Source organism: Choristoneura fumiferana, chromosome 3, assembly GCF_025370935.1.
Source record: "Choristoneura fumiferana chromosome 3, NRCan_CFum_1, whole genome shotgun sequence".
NCBI lineage: Eukaryota > Metazoa > Arthropoda > Insecta > Lepidoptera > Tortricidae > Choristoneura > Choristoneura fumiferana.
The window spans coordinates 1,940,545-1,964,171 of NC_133474.1; the positions used below are offsets into that span (position 1 = coordinate 1,940,545).

Genomic DNA, 23,627 nt, shown 5'->3' on the forward strand with positions numbered 1-23,627 from the left:
TTTGTTTATATGACAGACAGACGACAAGATGACAATGAAAGAATACCGCATTGCATCAGAGGTTTCCGGCCAGCGTTGCCTAGGCTTGTCCACTCCTTGCACACGGCAATACGGCGCAACCACTGACTGTACCTCGTTAGTGGCTTTATGGGGTCCTAAACTTTTGAAGAAATTAGTAATGAAATAGTCTGGTTATAAACAATATGGTGAACTAGCTGCGCCCGCGGCGTTTTCGCAATTTGCGTACGACACGACTCTGGGAAAGTCATTTTATAAATAACTGTTAATTTTATAAGAGATTTTATTGTTATGTGATTCTCCGGATAACTTTTAATCTTTGAAAATTACCTTCTGTATTTATTAGCTTATTTTTGTATGGATTTATTGTATAATTTGCATACTTATTGTTTTAATTACAATCGTATTGTATGTTTTCAAAGAAGTAGTAGGTAATCTGCTACATCGAGTAATTAAATAAAGCTAAACTGAACTATAACTACGCATATATTATGTTTAAAACAAACCTGATTTTCAATCGCTTCTCTTATCTTCATTAGCGTCGCAGGCGCAGCCCGTTGGCCAATACGAGGGCTCGGCACAATACGTCATTGTTTGCTCAATGTTACCAATCTAGAGCAATTCCTAGTAAATTGTGATAACAAATAGGTATCATTACTTACTTTATCACAATAAGAGCGTTTTATGGTCGACGAGCAATAACGGGATAGTTTCTTACAAAGTATGTAAATAGAGCCACTGTTTTTGTTAGTCAAGTGTAAATGGCATATTCCAATTATGTCACCTTTTTTCTCCCTTTAATATGCACAGATGTAAAAAAAATAACAGACTGGCTGGTGCCCGCACCTTGGCCGTGAAAAATTCATTTGTCCGTGTGTTTTCCGGGATGAAAAGGATCTGTCCTTCCGAGGATCCCAAACTATCTCCATACACAATTTCATCTACATCGGTTCAGTAGTTTAAGCGTGAAGAGGTAACCGACAGACAGGGTTAATTTCGCACTTATAATAATAGTAAGGGTAAGGATTACCATAGCTCCATATTTTCCTTATTCATTTAGAACTCATCTTCACTTCCTCTTTGATAATGCGAACTGCTAAGGAATGGAATTCGCTCCCATCGTCTGTATTTCTCGATAAATACAATCTAAGGCTCTTCGAGGCTAGAGTGAATGAGATACTATCTCTATCTCAGATAGCTGAGATACTACATCAGGTGAGACAGGGGTCAATCCACGGGACAGTTTTATGCAAAAAAAATAACTGTCTTACTTTAGCGACTTAACCCCCGCGTTAGAATTCCCATTTTTGTTTCACGATTATTTTATTGTATCTCTAAATGGTATAGGTTACGTCGTAATAAATTAACTTGTAAATAAAACAGTTGACGTAGTGTTAATATTAATGAACGCATTGCGTTTCCGAGCCGCTTGTTTGACAGACAAGTAGACTGACGGACGTCTGACCCAGTTAGTAGATTATTACTGACGTTAGGTTCAAGAGAACGTCTCAAGTTAGTTTATTTTTTGCATGTGTATAGTTATTTTAGTGTGAAGAAGTGGAAGTGAGTTAGATGTTATAAAAAACACACACAAACATCACGCTTGTATTCCCAAATGGGGTAGGCAGAGCACACGAAACGTTACCGCTTCGGAGCCACTTTTAGCAATTTTAGGTTTTGAGTTTGATCAAAACGGTCTTAGATGAATGATTGGTCTCGCGCGCTCGCTCGACTAGATACCGCCCTAACTAAAAACAAAACGTTCGTGAATGCGGCAACTCAATATTGTAGTGTGCGTAAGAACGGTGTCAGACAATTTGCAAGGATGCTAGTGTGCGTGACGAATTGTGTTGCCAGCTGCTACACTGTTACCCGAATTATTGGGAAAATAAATTATTCTGTGGTCTATTAAGTTACTGGTTACAAAATGTATCTTGCGAAATACTTAGAAATTAAGAAGTAATTAAGAGTGAATATATTAATATGTTTGTGTATAGGTTAGGCGTAGGTTTCTTCTTTAAAAAAAATGGTAGGTATGATGTAGGTATATCAATGATCAGGCCTCACTTTTAATTAAAATATATATATATTTAAGGACATTCAATATTTACAAATTATTACTGAAAATTCATGGACTGAGTCACCAACTAAGAAGTTTTGCGTACTTAACACGTTGCACCTATAGTTAAACCTAATAATAATGTACAGGTTAATTAAGACTAAAATAAAAATATTTTTTACAAAATATACATACATAGGTACATGCATACATACATACTTACATACATACGCTTGAAAAACATAACCCTCCTTCGGGCAGTCGGGTAAAAAGTTAATATTTCAGGAAAATGGGTAGAAAAAAAATTTTTTCGTTTCCCGTAATACCTAAGTAAATCAGCTGATCGGGCTTTTGACTGGGAAGACGAAAAACATTTTTAATTTTAAGACGCATTCACCCCTTAATTAAATAAGTGTCGGGTAACAATTTATACACCTTCAGTGTATAATATCACAAAGATAAACATTAAATAATATAGAACTAGGTTATGTATATATAATAATTACGTTAGATACTTAAATAAAATAAGTTATTAAAATTTATCATCATTTAATGATGATAACAATAACATTCAATTTATTAAAATCTCAACCACGGGGAATTTGATTCTTGTGTACGCGGCAACACAGAATGGCGTTTAGGGTTCATGTTATTTTATTTTGTAATTTCGAAATTATACGATATTTACTGATGGTATGTGATCCCAGTGTCCTTTTTATTTCTTGTAGTATTATTATTAAACAGCTTCACTGCGAAAACTGGCATTTTACTTCGGTTTATGACCAAAATTTAACAAAAATTCGGGACATGCACATTACACACAGTTTGCAACGCGACTGACTCGCCTCGGGCTCAAGTACGCCGATTTCGGCGTACTATTTGTTGCCGCATTTGACAAGTACGCCGGCGGTATCTAGTCGAGCGAGCGCGCGAGACCAATCATTCATCTAAGAAAACGGTACAATAGTGACAGGTTGCTTTGCTAGCTAACCTATATCCTCAGTCGCCTCTTACGACATCCACGGAAGAAATGGAGAGGTGTAATTCTAACCCGACACCACACGGGTTAGATGTTATAAGATTTATTTATTTAAGAGTAAAGATAAAGGAACACCATTAGATAGTTTTCGTTTAAATAATGGCAATCGTTACTAATATCACAAATGTGAAAGTGGGTATATTTGTTTGTTACGTTTTCACGCCTAAAGGACTCAACCGATTTTGATAAAATTAGGTATGGAGATAGTCTGAGATCCTGAAAAGGACTGATAGTTTTTTATCCCGAAAAATTGTAGAGATCCCGCTCGAGAGGGATGTTTATGAGGTCTGATGATTCGCAGATGAAGACATTTTATGCAAAAAATAATACCGTTCTAAGAGTACAGTCGAACATACTAACATTTGTACCAAGGTGGGACGTTAATAATCAATTTCACTATGATTTCCTTGACATTAGTATGGGATGGCAACATTACATTAGTAGCACAAAAGTTGGAAACCTGGTAAATACTTAATTCAGTTTGTTCAACTGTACATGGACACGAAGTAAGCTATACCCTTCGGCCATTACTCGATTAGTAATTATTATTCGATTAAGCTGCCGTGTTCTTTATGGTCAATTAAATTTCAATGTTAATACTTTTAATTTATAGATCTGTCAGGCGCTATATACTTAATTGTCTATTTTCCTATTATAATAAAATGCCAATTATGGTCTTTAAGAGTTGTCAATGTCAATGTCATGCTTGGCTTGTGTTGGTAGCGCTGACCATAGACAGTCGCGTTCACAATTAGGCACGGTCCGGTCGCAAGTGCAGCGTGCAATGACGGCCTCACGGTCCCACCGGAAGACCAGCGCCAGCTCTTGAGCCGGCATTATGCTGAGGTGGGTCCGTTTCGTGAACAGTAACACTGTTTTTTTTCTCTTTCTTTTATGTATTTATTCTGTCACTGTTCCAAATAAATGTAATTTCTTTCTTCTTCTTTCTTTCTTTATTTTGATAATTCATGTTTGATAATGTAAATTTAAGTTTGTTTTAAGACCGATGTCAAAATTTAAGATTTAATTCGTTCACAACCAATTTGCAAAAAAATGTTGCTGGTAACACAGATTCTCGAAATGTTATTACTAAGCAAAAAAAAACTAAGGGAAATTCATTATTGTTATCAAAATAATTTATCGGTGGGGCACGATTTAGTTGGTCAGCGAGTAAATCTCATACAAATGTGTATGGAATGGAAAATGCCCCTTTATTTTTTAACCGACTTCAAAAAAAGGAGGAGGTTATCTATTCGGTTGTATTTTTTTTTATTGGCCAACTCCTTGTCAACTCCGTAGCATTGGCTACAAGGCAATGGATAATTTCCATTAGTAAACATGAATCCCACAAAGTCAAAGTCAAAATATCTTTATTCAATTTAGGCTATAACAAAGCACTTATGAATGTCAAAAAAAATCTACCACCGGTTCGGAAAAGCCTCTGTTGAGAAGAATCCGGCAAAAAGCTCAACGAGGTTTTTTTTAAACAGATTTACAATATTATTAAATCTACACATCACAAGTATTTAACAGAACTTTATTTTCACAATCCCGCTAATATTATAAATGCGAAAGTTTGTAGGTAAGTTTGTTTGTTACTTCATCACATTTAAATCACTGAACCGATTGTGATGAAATTCAGTATAAGTACAGATAATAATGTCTTAAACTTTCGTGATTTTCACTCATAGTCAAAATACCACGCACAGGACTTCATTATCACGCTAACACACACGAGTAATATTTACCTCGACGTTTCGGCAACATTACAGTGGCCGTGCTCACGAGTAGACTCCATTCCACATCTCAATCATCACGAGGTGAGTCTCATTTTGAGACTCGTGACCACGGCCACTGTAATGTTGCCGAAACGTCGGAGTAAATATTACTCGTGTGTGTTAGCGTGATAAGTCCTGTGCGTGGTATTTTGACTATAAGTACAGATAGTTTGAGTCCTGATGAAGGCCATAGGATGGTTTTTATCCCTGAAAATTGCATAGGGATAGCGATGAACGAATTCTGCGCGGTCGGAGTCGCGGGTTAAGACTAGTAATACAATAACTAACAAAATTTAAAAAACCCCCAGCACTGTCATACATAAACAAACTTCAATGTCTCATAAACGGCTATACTTAAATTTAACTAAGTATCAATCAAACTAGCTTTCAATAAAACACCGCATTCAAATCGGTCCGCTATGTTGCCGCAGACAGACGTACACAAACAGCTTTTTTTTTGTTATTGTTAGCCTATTCTCTCCCACTGCTAAGCAAAGGTCTCCCCCCGAAACTTCCACTGTTCTCTTTGATACTTGATAAAATTTTGCAAACAATTAGCAAAAAATACACAGCTTGTAGCGAGTGCTTACAAAGATAACTCGACCAGAACATATGTGTTATCTTAATAAATTCAATTCTATCACCACTAATAAATTCTATTACTCGTTGAAGCGCTGTTCCATAAACATATTTATCATAAACTTATCAACATAACCAAAAGCTTTTACCATAATTAGTGGGAACAAGAGCTAAAAGCAGTTTAACGTGTTTTTATTATCTGCGAGCATAATTTTGCGTGTTCCGCCTAGATTAACTACAGTGCCAATCAGCGACTTATACAGCATACAGCCTGTGGTGCATTAATAGTCCGATAAGTTGCCTAGTAGAATTCGGGGTTAGGTATTTCTACATAGATTTAGGTTTAAATCACATTTTAGCAAAAAAAGTCGAGATATTCGTTTGACTTAAATTTTGTTTTGATAAAAACCTAAAAGAAAAACCGGCCAAGAGCGTATCGGACACGCCCAAGATAGGGTTACGTAGCCATTACGAAAATAATCAAGTAATATTATGTGCGTTATAACACAATTAAAACACTTACTACAGTTTGTTGAGAAGCGCAGTTTTTCGGCACTAACTCAAAAACGGTATATCCGATCATGTTGAAACCAATTTTCGTTGAAAGTATTTATTAAACGTTACCTTTCCATATTTTTTGCATATTTTTTGGACAAACGGTTTACAAGATAGAGGGGGGGGGAGACCCAATTTTTGCTACTTTGGGAGCGATTATTTCCGGAAATCTTTACTTAATCAAAAAAGTTTTTGAGAAACCTTACTATTTTTTCAAAAGAGCTGTCGAACTATGTGCCACACGTTGATGCGAGTTAATTTTTTTTTTTCAATTTCTGTTACGTGTATGGAGTGCCCCCTTCCCCCCCCCTATAAATATTTATTTTTATAATTTAACTATAAAACTAAATAGCGGCTTTGACAAGACATCTGTACCTACTCCAAATTTCATTGATATACATCTTATAGGTAGTTTTCGAGTAAAATGCCTGTGACATACGGACGGACGGACAGACAGACAGACAAACAGTCAGACAGTCCGTGTTTGCCATTTTGGCTCCGGAACCCTAAAAACAGTTTAGTTTAAACAGTCTAAAACTCCGTTAAGTACCTTAAACTTTTACAGTCTAAATACATTATTGGGAATTTTGGAGCTGGTGAGTGGTAAATTTTTAATGGGTCCCTATTGTTAAACTTTTAATTACTTAACAGACTGTTAAGTGCAGTTCTAGACTACTCGTATTAAACATGTTTTTCCTTCTTAGAATTTAAAAAGTTTTTTTTTATTCTTTCCTTTTTGCTCGCTCTACTTGCTGGTCAATCTTTGCATAATGAGAGACGCGGTGGTCGGTGAGAATTACATAGACGGAAATAGTAATGCTCATTGTATAGTATCGATCGCTCAGTTAGCGAATATAACATAATATAATGTAATAAAATCTGATTTACTGCAAATATTTGTAACTCTATCGTAGCTACTTTGTTTCTATAAATTGGATAACATGAATAGTTTACAATAAGTTCGTAGACATACCCATTTTGGAGTAGCTAAGAAAGATTAGCATGCTTTTAGCATAGTTTGCAAATTGATATTGGCTCTTGCGGTCTATTTGTGTGAAATAGTCTATTTTGTGTTTACACAAGTAACTATTTAGATAATCATGTTTGTGAGAATGCAACGGTATGTGTCTAAAGCTCGATAGGTATGTGTACTTATCCTATTAATACCGACGATAATTAATAATCTTTTTTTTTTTCATTTTAGCTGTTAGGATTAATCTATGTCGCCATTTTTTTTGTCCTTGTGTTATTAATATGCAGGTTCACTTTTTTTGTTTTTATAGGTTTTAATAAGTTGTGGTTCTTAAGAAATACTATCTATAAGTAGAAGAAAAGGCATATAACTGGAGATTTAAAAGTTTTTTTTTTCAATACTAATAGCCTAAAACTCAAATTAAAAGTGCTGCTTTAGCATTTGTATATAATAGGTATATTTGTACCTTATTTTACCGTCACAATGGCATTTTCTTTTATTTAAGCACTAGCTTTTTTTTAATTAGCCCTCGGGATTAACTCTTTTTATTGGGATAAAATTATATCCTTTATTTATTCTAGTCTTCCAACATGAAGTACTTGCAAAATGTCATAGAAATTTCAGTAGTTACGGCGTGAAAGTATTTTTCTTTATTTCGAGCTCTGTATTAGTAGGTACCTTTATTAATCGTTATAAAAAATTAAAATAATCCTCGACTGACTACCATAACTACTCTATCAAGAGTGTAGTAACTGATCGCTTATAATAGCATTGATTTTTATTGTTAGTTCACCCGTGTGGTGTCGGGTTAGAATTACACCTCTCCATTTCTTTCGTCTTTCTGAGGATAGGATAAGGTATACCGTAGGCGACAGACTAGCAAACTGTCACTCCATCATCATCATCCCAGCCTATATACGTCCCACTGCTGGGCACAGGCCTCCTCTCAGAACAAGAGGGCTTGGGCCATAGTTCCCACGCAGGCCCAGTGCGGATTGGGAACTTCACACGCACCATTGAATTGCTTCGCAGGTTTGTGTAGGTTTCCTCACGATGTTTTCCTTCACCGTAGCTCGTGGTAAATTTCAAATGTAATTCCGCACATGAATTTCGAAAAACTCAGAGGTGCGAGCCGGGGTTTGAACCCACGACCCTCTGCTTCAGAGGCGATAGGTCAAACCATTGGGCCACCACGGCGATACCCATTAGGCCACCACGGCGATACCCATTAGGCCACCACGGCGATACAACGGCGGCGAAACTGTCACTATTGTACCGTTTTTTGTGAAATGAAATGAAAAATTGACAAACTAAAAGTGGCTCCGAAGCGGTAACGTACGTGGGAATACAGGCGTGATGTTTGTGTATGCGTGTGTGTTTTTGTTGTTAGACGCCGTGTAACGTGTTCGCGAACTTGTTGCAGGGTGTAACTGCTCGTCGCTCGGCGCGGAGAGCAACGCCTGCGACATCCGTTCGGGCCAGTGTCGGTGCAGACCGCATGTCACGGGACGCGCATGCGACACTTGTGAGGTAAGTGTATCACTGGGAGCGCCAAAGTTCGCATACTCTTCGCTAGTCATACCGTAATTTTTGTCCGAATCATCGTTTGTCCGAATTTTTTTCGCACTGAAACCTTATATTTTTCTGATAATTTTAAATGGTCATCCTTTAGAAAACTATAGGTTAGGTTAGGTTTATTTTATAAGAATTCTAAACAATCATTGGATTCAGAGAAAAGAGTTATGACGTGTTCGTTGTCAAATGGCATTTGCTTATAATTTGCTTAGTAACTTCTTGCGCAATTGAAATTTGTAATAACATTTAGTTTGCTTTCATTGCTTTACCTATATCCTATGTGTTTGCTTTTGTCTATGTCTATTATGTTATCTAGCTTAATATGTCCTTTGGTCTAAACTGTAAGCCTATTAATGTTTGTGGTAATAAATGAATAAATGACAAAAGATTATTCTGTCAAAAATTACATTCGGACTTTCGATAAGTATGCGAGCCGATATGGACCTTCTACTATTACTCTGTTTCACCATCAATTAACTAAATTTATTTGACGGATAAATGTGATGCCGTCTTTTTTATCAAATAGCTGGCAAACGAGCATTTGGGTCACCTGATGGTAAGCAATCACCGCCACCCTTGGACACGTCTCTGTTTCTTTTGTTCGAATAGACGGAGACGGCATCACATTTATCCCTTAAACAAAATTAACCAATGGGTGGTGAAATAGCCCCTTTCACTAATAAATCTATCCTGTACTTTATCATGCTTATTGAATACATACTACACTCAAGACTTGAGAGCAATCAACATTCGTATTTTTAACTGACTTCAAAAAAAGCAGGGGAAAACAGTATGATCGACTCGACTACATATAATTGTTTATGCATGTTCACTGCATGATTACTCGAAGACGGCTGGGCCGATTAAAAAAAACTTATTGTTTTATTTGTTCCGGGCTCATGCTCAAGCACCGACTTAAAATGGGTGGAAAATAACTACCTACTGTCTACCTACAAATAATAATGTAGGTTTAGTCGACGAAACCGAATCTTGTCCCTTGATGGAACCATGTGCTACTAACCCATTACCGCCATTATTAAACTAAAAGTAACAAAATTAAACATTCATGAAGAAAAAGTTAACATTTTTTTTTTATGGACTTTTAGGGGTGTGCACAGACGGGTACAATGGGCAGATCGGGAGTGAAATCGTGCAAAGCAGTCGTTCGAGCCAATATTTACAATTATACGCAATTAAATCAATAAAACCACAGACAAATCGTCTTAGACTTACTGCCATTCGAGCAGCTGTAATATAACTAATGATGATATCCCATATATTTGCTAGAGAAATCATAGCGAAATTTATTATGAAAAGGTTCCACCCTACGTGATTCAGTTTCCACGGCTATACCCATAAAAAATAAAATAATGTGACTGATAAATGCATAGCCTGAGTCACGAAGCTAAAAACTTAAAAATTCGGAAACGTATTCCTTGAGACGTGCTCTAAAAAACCGGTCAAGAGCGTGTCGGACACGACCAGAATAGGGTTCCGTAGCCATTACAAAAAAAAAGTAATATTTGTTTAAGGATTTCATATTTTATACGGAACCTTCCAAGTTTAGGTATATTTTATACCTTAGGCTGCTATACTCTTAAACTATACTAATAATTCTCAAGCAAAAACCCTCCACTCGAGAACTTTTCGGCCCCAACGGCCATCCGCTCTCCGTGCTATATGGCCCGCCCATTGCCACTTCAACGAGCTGATTCGCTTGGCTATGTCGGTGACCCTTGTTCTTCTACGTATCTCCTCATTTCTGATTCGGTCCCGTAGAGAAACCCCAAGCATAGCTCTCTCCATAGCTCGCTGAGCAACTCTGAGCCTATTTATAAGGCCTAAAGTAAAGCACCACGTCTCGGATCCATATGTCATCACTGGCAACACACATTGGTTAAAGACTTTCGTCTTAAGGCACTGAGGAATTTTGGACGTAAAGACATACTTTTTTCCACCCACCGGTTTAGATTTTAGAGGGGGGGGGGCGCGCTCGATTTTCATGAAAATTTACCGTTTTGTCGGCATAGTTTGAATACTTATATATTCGTGCAAAATTACAGCTTTCTAGCATTGATAGTCCCTGAGCAAAGCCGCGGACGGACGGACAAACAGACAGACAAACATACAGACATGGCGAAACTAAAAGGGTTCCGTTTTTGCCATTTTGGCTCCGGAACCCTAAAAAGGATTATTCAAAATTCTTATGAAATATCCCACGGAGCAAAGCTGCAGAGATATTAAACCAATCCGTCAGTTTTGCATACCGATAAACTATACTTATAAAAACCTTATTCACGCCGCGTTAGCTTAACACAATCAATCTATCTTCTCACCATTCCTCGATCTGATCAACGATTGGCTGATAACGCGCCGAGCCTGCGCGCACGCAGCACGACCTATCACGCTCAACCCTATTCCATTACAGCATTACTTTTCAATTTCTCCTACGTCTCTTTCATACGCAGTTGGTTGATGAGAGACGAAATATAGCGAAGTCAACAATACAACTTGTATTAACTACGAGATTTTAATCTGAAAATGTTTGCGTTAGGCATGCTAGAAAACGAATAAGAGCTTTATGAATTCCGCTTGAAATTTTACATTAAGTAATCCTTTTAACATTAGTTAACCATTAGAGGAGAAAATCCTCGTGTGGTGACCTCGAGCCGAGAGACGAAGCGTTTGGCAACCTCCCACTAGATAGAATGACGACATCGTAAGAGTTGCGGGCAACCGTGGATGTTTTTGTATTCCAGCTGATTATGATGATACTCAAGTTGTTGCCCTGAATTTTGTCTGTATGTCGCAGGAACTTTGCACTTTCCGGAGCCAAAAAATATGTTAGATTCTTAGATTTTTTTAGGGCACGACTCATGTACCATCAGTCAAGTAGTCTATCAATTTTTAAACAAGTTCCTATCAAATGAATACGTGGCTAAAGTCGAACTTTGAAGTTGACAGACATCTCTATTGGCATTATTGTTTTATGACATGCAAACGATTATCAACTTTAGGGTGGTAGACCACATATTTGGCTGATGGTACCTACAAGTAGCAAAGAAACTGTTATTTGAAAAGTTGTAACAAACTACAGATTGTAGTGAATACGTTTTGCTTTAGTATTTTATAGGAAAAGTTCGTATTTATCTTGTGTTCTCAAGTAGTTCAGTGAAGGAAGTAAGATGAATACGAACTTATCCCATAAAATACAATGGAAAAACACTTAGACACTTTCTTCAGACTCGGTTAACTGCTTAACACATTTTGCAACCAACCCAATTCCACTTAAATAATATGTAGGCACCTATATACAGGATGGCTCATTTAGATCGGTCAGTATGGGAATGTCTGAAACTATAAGACATACGAAGATGTGTTCTTGGAAACCATGTCGTCGATTTTAATATATTTAATAACAAGAAAGACTGCACTCATACATTAAAAAAACTTGTACTCAATTCGGGAATCGAACCGATGTTTTGAAAAATAAAACTTACAGGTATTAAAGAATATTACAAAACAATACACTTAATTCAATATTAATTACTTATAATCTACCTGCACTATCGATATCCAAATTATGCAAGTAGAAATAAATAAAGTTTTTTTTTTCAAAACGATCTGGTTCAATTACCGTACTGAGAACAAGTTTTTTTTTAAATGTATGAATGAAGTTTTTCTTGTTACTAAAATCGATGACATGGTTCCTAAGAACAGTTCTTCATATGTCTTATAGTTTCATACTTTCCCGTACTGACCGATCTAAATGAGCCACCCTGTATATATTATACAGGTAGACACAAATTAGAATACACTCCAGTTTAGTTCATTGCATTCCAAACGAGATATTTCTCTGAATCTATTACTTCAAAGTGACTTTAAATGCCAACTGCAAGCGATAATGCCGTACAAAATTGTAATTCTGTCGCGACACACTGTGCCAGTTAATGTAAAACGACTCGCTTGTGTTCATTAGCTATATTGATAACTAGTATTCACCTGCAGCTTTGCACGCGTTGAATTTAAGTTCCCAAAAATTGGGTAGATTCCTGGTTAAAAAAATATTCCATTTATTCCGTCTGTTAGATTCTAGAGCGTTGCTCTAAGATTAGATTATTAGAAAATGTTGGATACATTATTTTTCTTTTCTGAATCAACGAAAAAATCGGCCAAGAGCGCGTCGGACACGCCCAAGATTCCTTAAGCAAGGGTTCCGTGGCCATTACGAAAAAATCAAGTCATATTTTTCTAAGGATTTCGTATTGTGTACGGAATATTCCAAGTTTAGGTATTCTATACCTTAGGCTGCTATTTACTCTTAAGCTTCTAATAATTCTCAAGCAATCTTAGCCGTTATAATTTTCCTTGTTAATTTGGTGTACTTATCCTGAATTTGCTGAAAAATTGCACTTTATAGTTAGTGCTAGCGGTACGCCAAAAAAAGCTGCGAATGGTGTTAAAAGCACGAAAATCCGAACGATTAATCTTTAGGCCATACGAGTCAATTTGACCCGTAGCACGAAAAAAGAAAACAAAAAGGAGAAGAGTTATGACGTATGGACGTCTGGAATAACACAAAAGCTACTTCTTACCACGACATTCCCAGATTGGGATAAATTCTTGAAATTACAACCGCTTGGTAAGGGAAGGAGTCACGAAATTTAATGAAAACCACGATGTATTTTTTGCGGATTCTCATGGGAGTTTGGTAAAATTTCGGAATTGCAATTCAACTGCCAGGTATAATGGTTAGCCCAGTGACAAAACACTGTAACTCAAGCTACAGTATTTTGTGGTAACACTGTTAAATTAGCTTTTTAAACCCTAATCTGTATTATACGTACTTAGAGTATACTGATCTTCTACCAATAACATAGAAAAACTTCATTGAAAGTAACTCTTAAAACCTAGGATCCTGATTCGACTAAACACTATAATATCTCCTCCAGATACCGTGTTTTGCCAAAACAAAACTCACCTTTTCTTCAGCCATTACCTGACGTTACTATGTTTTGTCGTAAAATCACACGATAAAAATAGGAGTGTGTCGATTTTTAAAGTTTTTGTTTATTGTAAATCGGAATTTCTTCATTTTTAACGTGTTTTTGCTTGAAAATGTATGAAAAAGTATAAATCGTATGTTATGTTTCTTTGTCCACAATTAGTAGCACATTGTTTGTAATTTATCCAAATTTAATTAAAATCGGATGAATATCGAGGGGTTTGTCGCCAATTAAAGAAGAAAACAGGTTTTTGCGATATCTGAATAATAGGTGTTTTTTTTTTAAGATACAGTGTTTTGTCATGACATGACAGCGAAGTTCGAATTTTGCAAGTGATATACAGTAACATCAGACACAACAGACACTCACCCGGACAGTTCTACATGTGTGTCCGCCGTCATGACATGACACTGACAAGAAAGGGTCCAACTGTCCAGCTGTGATTTGAGTAATTTTGATACAAGATTTTACCCGTGGTTTCGCACGGGCTAACCATTACACCTGGCAGTTGAATTGAAATTCCGAAATTTTACCAAACTCCCATGGGAATCCGCAAAAAATACATCGTGGTTTTCATTAAAGAGACACGGAATGACATTTAACCGTCAGTTAACACTAATCAATGGATGGTGAAACAGCCCCTAAATCTATTGACATTTCTCCGGACGCTATACAAGAATTGGAGCAGAAATTATTTGCTGGTATCTTGCCAGTTATTGTAAATATCACGCTTTGCGTACGGCTGGCGGGTGCTAAATGTTAGTGTGTTTGTAAAACTCAATCATATTTATTTATGGGTGGGATGTTATACCAATGGTTACTCCGTTACTTGATTTACGAATATTTAGCATGTTTAGATATTTAGCAAACTTGTCGTAAGCGACAGCTTAATTATTCGCGTTGTTGGACAAACATTGGCGTCAAAATTAGAAAACCTCCCTTTTTTAAAAAGTTTTTGCGATTTTTTACTGCAACTCTGCTTTATGGCTTCGCACGCGTAAACTATTCGATCTGGTACAATTGAAATTCCGGGATTTTATAAAATTCCCCTAGGAATTCCCAAAATTTATATCGTGGTCTTCATAGAGGTTGTGTTAAGAACAACTATCCCAAATTTCAACTTTAAACCAGCGGTTGAAATTTCAAGATTTTATCACTGTCCTGTTATAGCGTGAAGGAGTAACAAACATACACACACACACACACACACACACACACAAACTTTCGCATTTATTATATTAAGTAGGATCTGTCATCTTTCGTTAAAGTCACATTGGGGGTGGCCTTGTCACAAGGCCTATGTGCAGCAATGAACATCCTATGGCCAATAAATAATATGATAATGTTAAAAATCACTTTTCAATCAAAGAACAGATAGCGCAGAATAATATGGTGGGATCTTACGTTATTAGTAAAGTCATCAACGCGGAGTTAATTTTATTACTTTGGTATGAAATACCGACAGTATTACAAAGTTGGTAGAACGGAATGTGCTGGCAATTAAATGCTAGGCGGTCAAAGAAGCCGGTCAATGTGTTGTGAGCTTTAAATGTCTATGCTGATATTGACTGAAAATGGGTCACGTTTGGAGAATTGGAGATAGCGTCGTCTCTTTTATCATCCATCATCATCCCAGCCTATATACTATAAAATACAGTGGTCTCGGTGCCGAATATGATTTTGTACCTTTCGGCGTCGAGACCCTTGGTCCGTGGGGCCCTGGCGCTCTGAGTCTCTTCAAAGATCTATCAAAGAGACTCAGAGATACCACAGGAGACCGAAGAGCTGGCAGTTTCCTCGCTCAACGCATCAGTCTTGCGATCCAGCGGGGAAATGCTGCCAGCATCTTTGGTACTGTGGGGACTGTAACTAGGTAAGAGCTTAGGTACTGGGGATCAACGCGCGTGACTTTAAACTGTTAAGAAATAAATATCATCTTCAATCATTAATTCATTATATTTTATTTTAGAACTTGTTAGCACTTATTAATAGATTTACATAAATGGTTCCAGCCGCTCAGGCTGTCGGGAGCAATCTGCGCTCCGGCATGTATACCGCTGTCAAACTGTTTTAAAGTTATATTCTAGAAACACAATTTAAAAATACCTATCAGTTTATACAAAACTAGATTAAACTAACCTGCCAGGTGGTCAGTTTTACCACCTGCCAGCGGTATACAGCCTAGTTCCTACATATCCCTCCTTCCTCACAGAGGTGGGGACCTACTCTACGGCCCTACCTAACGGGGACATTACAGACAGAAAAGGGTCTTTGCTAAAGACTAGTCACATCCTTTTCATGAAACTCTAGTCTATGTTATTACAATCATAAATAGGTTTATATATTTCAAAATTTTCAAACCAAGGATGGGGCTTCGCCGCCCAAAAACCCCGAAACAAAAAAGGTACGGCGCCTTTTCAGTAAAAAGCCTAGCTACTAAAGACGCGTGACATTGCCTGTGCAACCCGGCACGTCATTCTTGCTTCATGCCCATCATCCTTCATCAGGTGATGAAGGTTCCTCAGCACCCCCTAGCGGAGTTGCCGTTCCACAACGACAGCAATAGCCGCTGGGTTTCCATCTTTTTATTATTTCACAGCCATGGATCCAAGTGTGGACCCCTGGGCAAGCTCCATCGGCGATCCCAGTTAGCTGTGTGAACTTCTGTTGCTTGAAAACTATTGAAAGGCACAGAAAATCAAACATTATATACACCATCAATTAACACCACATATTTCTGGGCATATTGAACACATGAAGGTATGAAGTACTCCCACATGCTGAGATAAACTAAAACTACTCATTCTTATATATAGAAATTCACATCATATATGATTACAGTTCACATTGGGAGATGTATGAACAGGCAATCTCATATTCGTGAAGTTGAATATGTAAACAATTAAATTAATTTCAAAATGTAAATAAAAGTTATAGTTATTGTTATTTGGTGCTCCAGCGATGTCGTCAGACATCAGTTTTGATAAGAGCAGCTGGGAGCTGCCATCAGTTTTCATCAGCCACTGCATGGCTGCTGCAGATTGCCATCTCATTTCTGCATTTAATTAATTGATCTCCCAATATGAAAACACACAAAAAAAACATATATTAGTCACATAATAATATTACAACACACATTAGTCATATAATTTCATTATATCATTAATTTCCTACCTACTCAAAAAACTTTTAATTCAATTACCTATAATTATAAAATTCAATCGCAAAAAATAAATTTACAATGTTTACATTTGAATGACATTGTCAATCATTGGTCGTGTCAATTTTTTTCTAACCGTCGACACAGAACTTCTCGGGTGAACTTGTAAAAAGTTTTCAGTCAAACCATAAAGTTCATTCGGCCTGAGACAGCTATCACTTTCCGTCCCTTTCACTCCTAAATGAACGTTTTTAAATTTTATGTTTCGTTCAGTTAGCGATCCTTGCTGTGGGAAAAACCTTTTATTAACATAAATTAGACAATGACGTGACTTTTTATTACCTTTTCTATGGAATCTATCAGGTCCGTTTCCGTTCTCACGTCGTCGCATTGCCACTCTTACATAACAACCAGAAGGTTCCTCTCGCTCCTTCATCAGACCTGCCGAACAAATCTGCAAATTTTCCGACTTTCGTACCCTTTCAGGCTTCGAGCTCAACTCGCCTTTTTCGCCATCCTTTTTTTCCATCTTTCTATCGATCCTCGCTGCTTTCCCAATAGACTTCGACTTCCCCAACTTTCCTTCACTCGAACCTGAAGCAAAAGAATTTAAACCACGGAACCCTAACAATTTTTTTACTGATCGCGCTTTATTTTCCACGGTCAAGGAGTTAATTTGCTCGCACTCAACCTCTTTCATGGCAACTTGATTTGCACAAACCTTTTCAGTCATTAATGAAAAATCGTTCGTGTCACTCAATTTTCGAATAAAATTGACACGGAATTTTTTATTCAGAGTCAAAGTATGACTACTAAAATCAATCATTGCATTATTTGCAGTCAAAAAATCTTGCCCTAGAATGCAAAAATTTGTGCCATCATTAATTACTAACAGTCGAATTCTACAATAATAATTATCTATCAAAATATATGTATTTACAATTCCTATAGGCTGAATCATGGAGCCTCCTGCTACGCGTAAAGGATTACTGAGCTTGTGCTCATATTTTAAATTAATTTCCTCTGCAAGGGAAACAGATATCAGTGACACATTGGCACCACTATCTACGAGAGCCTTGCAAATCCTGCCATTGAGCTCTACGGGCACAAACGTGTTCAGACTATTTTTCTCAACAGTACAAACATCGGGAAATTCACTAGAAAAAATCGTATTGATTTGGAAACCATGAGTATTTCCTTGATATCCTTGACGCTGCTGCGGCACCGGCTGTAGCTGCCGCGGCCTCAAATTATACCTTCCATATGGCACACGTGATGTTCCCTGGTGTATTTCTTGCGGAAATACCATTGTTGGCGGCGTTTGGGACGTGTCATACTCCGAACGCGGCGTGAATCGAAGAGGTGGAGCATCTCCTTGCTCCACGAGTGTTGATAATCTTTTGTAATATTAATCGGCAGTTCTACTTTATGTGTTTTTCATGTGTAATTCTGTATTAAATACATCACACAATTGCAGAATCGTTTTTCTTAGCTCCTCCTTTGACGCGAACAATCTAGACGCTAAATGTAATTGCCATTGCGAATTAATAGACTTAATAAAATGCTTGATAAATCTGCTGTCTTCAGTGATTCCTGCTTTAAAGCTAACCTTTCTAGCTCATAATAAAATGACAGTAGCGGTTCCTTTGGTTCCTGCTTTCTATAATAAAAAGACTGTGCATAGTCTTCTTGCGACGGGAATTGTTCTACTAATCCCTTCTTTATTAAATCATACGACTCCAACGTCGTGAAATTGGCCTTGTACCAGGACAACGCAGGCCCTTCTAAGTAGAGTGCGATCGCTACTCGCTTCTGATCTGCGGACCAATTCTTTATGATCGCAATAGTTTCAAATTGGTGGATAAAATCGTCCACATCCGAATATCCTGCGAATTTTTCCGCCATCTTCTTTTCTTCTGCGTAATAAAATTTATCTGCCCGCAAATTCTATTAAACACTGGGATATAGGCAAAAATAAAATAACTCACAGTTGCTTCCTCAAAAATCGATACATTTACCAAATTGCTTCACTTTTCATGCGCTTTTTTATCATCAAAGCTCGTCTTTTCTTAACAATCGTCCATAGACCGCTGGAATCGCTGCGGTACTCCGTCGTCCTCTGAAGCGATAGCTAAAACATAAAAAGTACACCGACCGCGCCTAACTCCACCACTTGTGGGGACTGTAACTAGGTAAGAGCTTAGGTACTGGGGATCAACGCGCGTGACTTTAAACTGTTAAGAAATAAATATCATCTTCAATCATTAATTCATTATATTTTATTTTAGAACTTGTTAGCACTTATTAATAGATTTACATAAATGGTTCCAGCCGCTCAGGCTGTCGGGAGCAATCTGCGCTCCGGCATGTATACCGCTGTCAAACTGTTTTAAAGTTATATTCTAGAAACACAATTTAAAAATACCTATCAGTTTATACAAAACTAGATTAAACTAACCTGCCAGGTGGTCAGTTTTACCACCTGCCAGCGGTATACAGCCTAGTTCCTACAGTACCATGCCGCACGGTCCATTTTTAGATTTATTATAGTTTTAGTTTATTTAATTTTATTGTACCTAATATACCTTTTTTATAGTTGGACCTGTATTGTTCTGGAAATAAAGTACTATATAGGTAGTGTGTAAGTTTAGTTTGTATAACTGTTGATGTGTATAATTGTTCGTACTAATATAGGCGATAAGGTTTCTCATTGTTACTAACTTCATATGGATAATCTCCAAAATAAAAGAATATTATTATTATTATATACGTCCCAGGCCTCCGCTCAGAATGAGAGGGCTTGGGCCGTAGTTCCCACGCGGGCCCAGTGCGGATTGGGAACTTCACACATACCATTGAATTGCTTCACATTTGTGTGCAGGTTGCCTCACGATATTTTTATACCGTAAAGCTCGTATTTCGCACTTGGTGCGAAAAGCACAGAGGTGCGAGCCGGGGTTTCAATCGAACCCACGTCCTCTGCTTGAGAGGCGATAGGTCAAACCACAAGGCCACCACGGCTTCAATTATATGTACTTATACGAAATGCAAATTATTTTATACTGGACTACCCGCGGCTTTTATCATCATCATCACCAGCCGGAAGACGTCCACTGCTGAACAAAAGCCTCCCCCTTAGACCGCCACAATGAACGACAACTCGCCACTTGGATCCACCGGTTGCCCGCAACTCTCACGATGTCGTCAGTCCACCTGGTAGGAGGCCTGCCAACGTCTCGTCTTCCGGTTCGTGGTCGCCACTCGAGAACTTTTCTCCCCCAACGGTTATCTGATCTTCGAGCGATATGGCCCGCCCATTGCCACTTCAACTTGCATATTTTTCCAACCCGCGGCTTTGCATACATATAAACTAGATCTGGTAGTTGAATTGAAATTCTGTAATGGGAAATTCCCATGGGAATTCCCAAAACCTACCTACACTTTGGATTTCATTAACGTTGTATTAAAACACCGCGGCGTAGTTGATGTCTTCTTATCCTGACGGTTGAAATGTCAAGAATGTATCCTGATCCCGTGGGAATATTGGGATAAAAATTAGCCTATGTGTTATTCCAGTTTTCCAGCTGTTAACACACCAAATTTCATAAAAATCCGTTTAGTAGTTTTTGCGTGAAGGAGTAACAAATGTCCATCTCGCAAACTTTCGCGTATTATCATTAGTCGGATAGTAGAATAAACGCTGGGAAATACTACTATTTTATTGTTTCATAAAAACTCTGCATTCCAATGTAACTGTGAATTGACAAGAAATGTAATAAATATCTTTATGGAGGCCATCGACGTTGAGATTCGTATGAAATCGTCACCTGTTCTCCGCAGTCGGTGAATTATGTATGAGCAAATCACCATTGTGGCTTGGTTCCACGAAACAGCCATATGTCGGACTTTCTATCCATAAAATGCCATTAATACCGATTACTAGTGGCTCTCTTAGCTGTAGACATCGCATGTCTGTTTTGAGGGTTCCGTACCTCAAAAGGAAAAAACCGGCCAAGAGCGTGTCGGATACGCCCAAGATAGGTTTCCGTAGCCATTACGAAAAAAATAAGTAATATTTTTCTGATGATTTCGTATTATATACAGTAAATTTTATACCTTATACCCTATATTTACTTTTAAACTACTAATAATTTTCAAGCAAACTTAACCGTTATAGTTTTTCTTGTAAGTTTGATATACTTACTATCATCCTGATTTTTTTTTTATTTTCCACCTACCGTTTTAAGTTTAAGAGGGGGGTGACGCTCGATTTTAATGAAAATTTGCACTTTAAAGTTGAATATTTCGCAAACAAATCGCTGAATCGAAAAATCGTCTTAGCAAACCCCTAATGGTTTTAAAAAACCTATCTAACTATACCTCACACTATAGGGTTGGATGAGAAAAAAAAATCACCCCCACTTTACGTCTATGGGAGATACCCTAAAAAAATTTTTTTTTAGATTTTTATTGTACCATTTAGTCGGCATAGTTTATATATATATCCGTACAAAATTACAGCTTTCTAGCATTGATAGTCCCTAGCAAAGCGGAGAGACAGACAGACAGACATGGCGAAACTATAAGGGTTTTTGCCATTTTGGCTCCGGAACCCTAAAAAGGTGTTTCCATACAAATTGCCGTAACCAAAAGACATACGGGGGTAACCTAATTTCGGTGGTCGTAGATACTTGAAATTTGGCATGAACTTATATAAAGTCTTGTTGCAGAACCAATAAGAAAAGCCCTGAAAATCTTAAATTATATATCTCTACATGTCAGTAACCATCCACTACTAAAGCTGTTACTACTTGGTTACTAAATAAAACTTCAAAATAGTTATTAGCGAACACGCACACACACACCCACGCACGCACGCACATTTAGATATAGATAGCTTATCCTACGAGTATAAGTTGTGCAAGTTTTCCTTTTTCACTAGTATTAACGAAACTTTGTTTGTCATGTCAAAACATCTTTTCGTTTTTGAATCAATATAATTAAAGATGCTGGCAGCATTTCCTCGCTGTATAGCAATGCTGATACGTTGTGCGAGGAAGCTGCCAGCTCTTCAGTCCCCTGTGGTATCCAATAGTCGTTTGGATAATTCTATCTAAAAAAAATTTCTAGGTAGTGTTTCATTATAATGAAATACTTTATTTATGTCAATAAAAATATTATTTGTCATAGATAGATAGATAGATAAAAAACTTTATTCACAAACATGCCATGACAATTCTACATAAACAAACGATTCAAATTGTTACATATTTAAATTAAGTTGTCACGGCACAGCCGCGAAAAGGCGCCGACTCAGCATGTGCTGCGACATTGCTGTCACAGCGCTGATATTCTGCCGGAACCAGTAGGAGTTGACGCACCCAGTCACATACAATTTTTAATCAAAGTTACTATAATGTATAATTTAAGATTCAACAAACAAACATAACAGATATTCTTTGAATATAGGTACCTAATACAAGCAAAAACAAAGATTTTCGCAGCCTGGTTGTCAAATAGAACCGACGATACCGGGTAGTACTAAGCATTGACCTGAAGCTTCTGGCAATCCAATAAATATGTTTTAAAACTTTGCTTAAACATATGCCTTGAACGATCATCAATATATTATTATATATATTTGGTTGACCTAACCCAACCTGTCATAGGAAGGCTACTGGGGCCTTCGCAAGGGCGGCTGCCGCCGCTGCGAGTGCGGCGCGGGCGCGGCCGCCTGCGACCCGGTCACTGGGCAATGCGCGTGCGCCCCCGGCGTCGGCGGCGACGCCTGCGACCGCTGCTTGCGGGGCTTCTACGGCTTTGGGGCTCATGGATGCTTGCGTGAGTAAAGATTCAATTAGATAAGGTTCTTTAGAACCATATTATCTAAATAATATTTAGACTCTAGGATAATTATGATCTTTTTTATAATAGCATAATAGTAAAATAAATACAAATAGAAATAGAAATAGAAAACTTTTATTCGCATTTCGCAAACTACATAAGTACACAAAATAAAACAAGTATAAAGTAAACATTAATGACAGTATTTGCGAAATCGCGAAACGGTCTCAGTTCAGCATAGTGCTGGCCGAAGAGACCAACGCTGGTCTTCCGCTGAGACCGCAAGCGGTCTAAATACATTTGTTTAAAGCCATAAAAACATCACAATTAACATAACAATAGAACAAAGACAAGACATACAATACATGACGCTAAATAGGTCGCCTATTACTCACCTTGTAATTTTTTCTCTGTGTATCTGTTCTCTGTTTCGCTTACTAAGTCTGGTGTACAATAAAGAGTCTTTGTATTGTATTGTATTGTAGGTCCCCACTCAGCATAATGCCACGGCAAGCCGTGCGACAAGAGAGAAAAGAGAGTTGCGAAATTAATCTGACATGGCTGCAGCATTTTGTCCTACGAAGAGTCTAAAAACCTGCTGGCTCTAGTGTCATGAACTTATTAAATTGAATAATGAATGTAGGTATTTAAGGCTGATTAACAGTTTCATAAGGTTAAGTTACTCTGCCGTCTTTTTTTACCGGAATTGTGCAAAATTTTAATATAATATAATATAAATATAAATATCACGGGACAATTCACACCAATTGACCTAGTCCCAAAGTAAGCTTAGCAAAGCTTGTGTTATGGGTACTAAGCAACGGATAAATATAATTATATAGATAAATACATACTTAAATATATATTAAACACCCGAGAACAAACATTCGTATTTTTCATACAAATATCTGCCCCGACGCGGGAATCGAACTCGGGACTTCAAGCTTCGTAGTCAGGTTCTCTAACCACTAGGCCATTTGGTCGTCAAATTTTAATAATTTATGTATCTTTTTCCCAAGATCAGACCACATTTTAATCATG

General features: G+C 37.5%; 1 protein-coding gene and 1 long non-coding RNA gene across 2 annotated transcripts in view; one reads left to right on the top strand and one right to left on the bottom strand.

The window, feature by feature from the left end:
• Positions 1-6,798: 6,798 nt before the first annotated feature.
• The window catches only part of LOC141445686 (laminin subunit alpha-1-like), a 59,735-nt gene continuing 42,906 nt past the window's right edge, over positions 6,799-23,627 (top strand). Inside the window, exons 1-3 of the mRNA XM_074111574.1 lie at positions 6,799-6,817; positions 8,425-8,531; positions 22,412-22,583. Of these exons, the coding sequence (XP_073967675.1) occupies positions 6,799-6,817; positions 8,425-8,531; positions 22,412-22,583 (298 nt within the window). The remainder of the gene's footprint in view (positions 6,818-8,424; positions 8,532-22,411; positions 22,584-23,627) is intronic.
• LOC141426349 (uncharacterized) lies at positions 15,520-18,118 on the bottom strand. Its single transcript, XR_012451228.1, has 2 exons — positions 16,757-18,118; positions 15,520-16,656 (listed from the first exon to the last, which is right to left on the bottom strand). It is a non-coding gene; the product is annotated as an uncharacterized lncRNA (long non-coding RNA).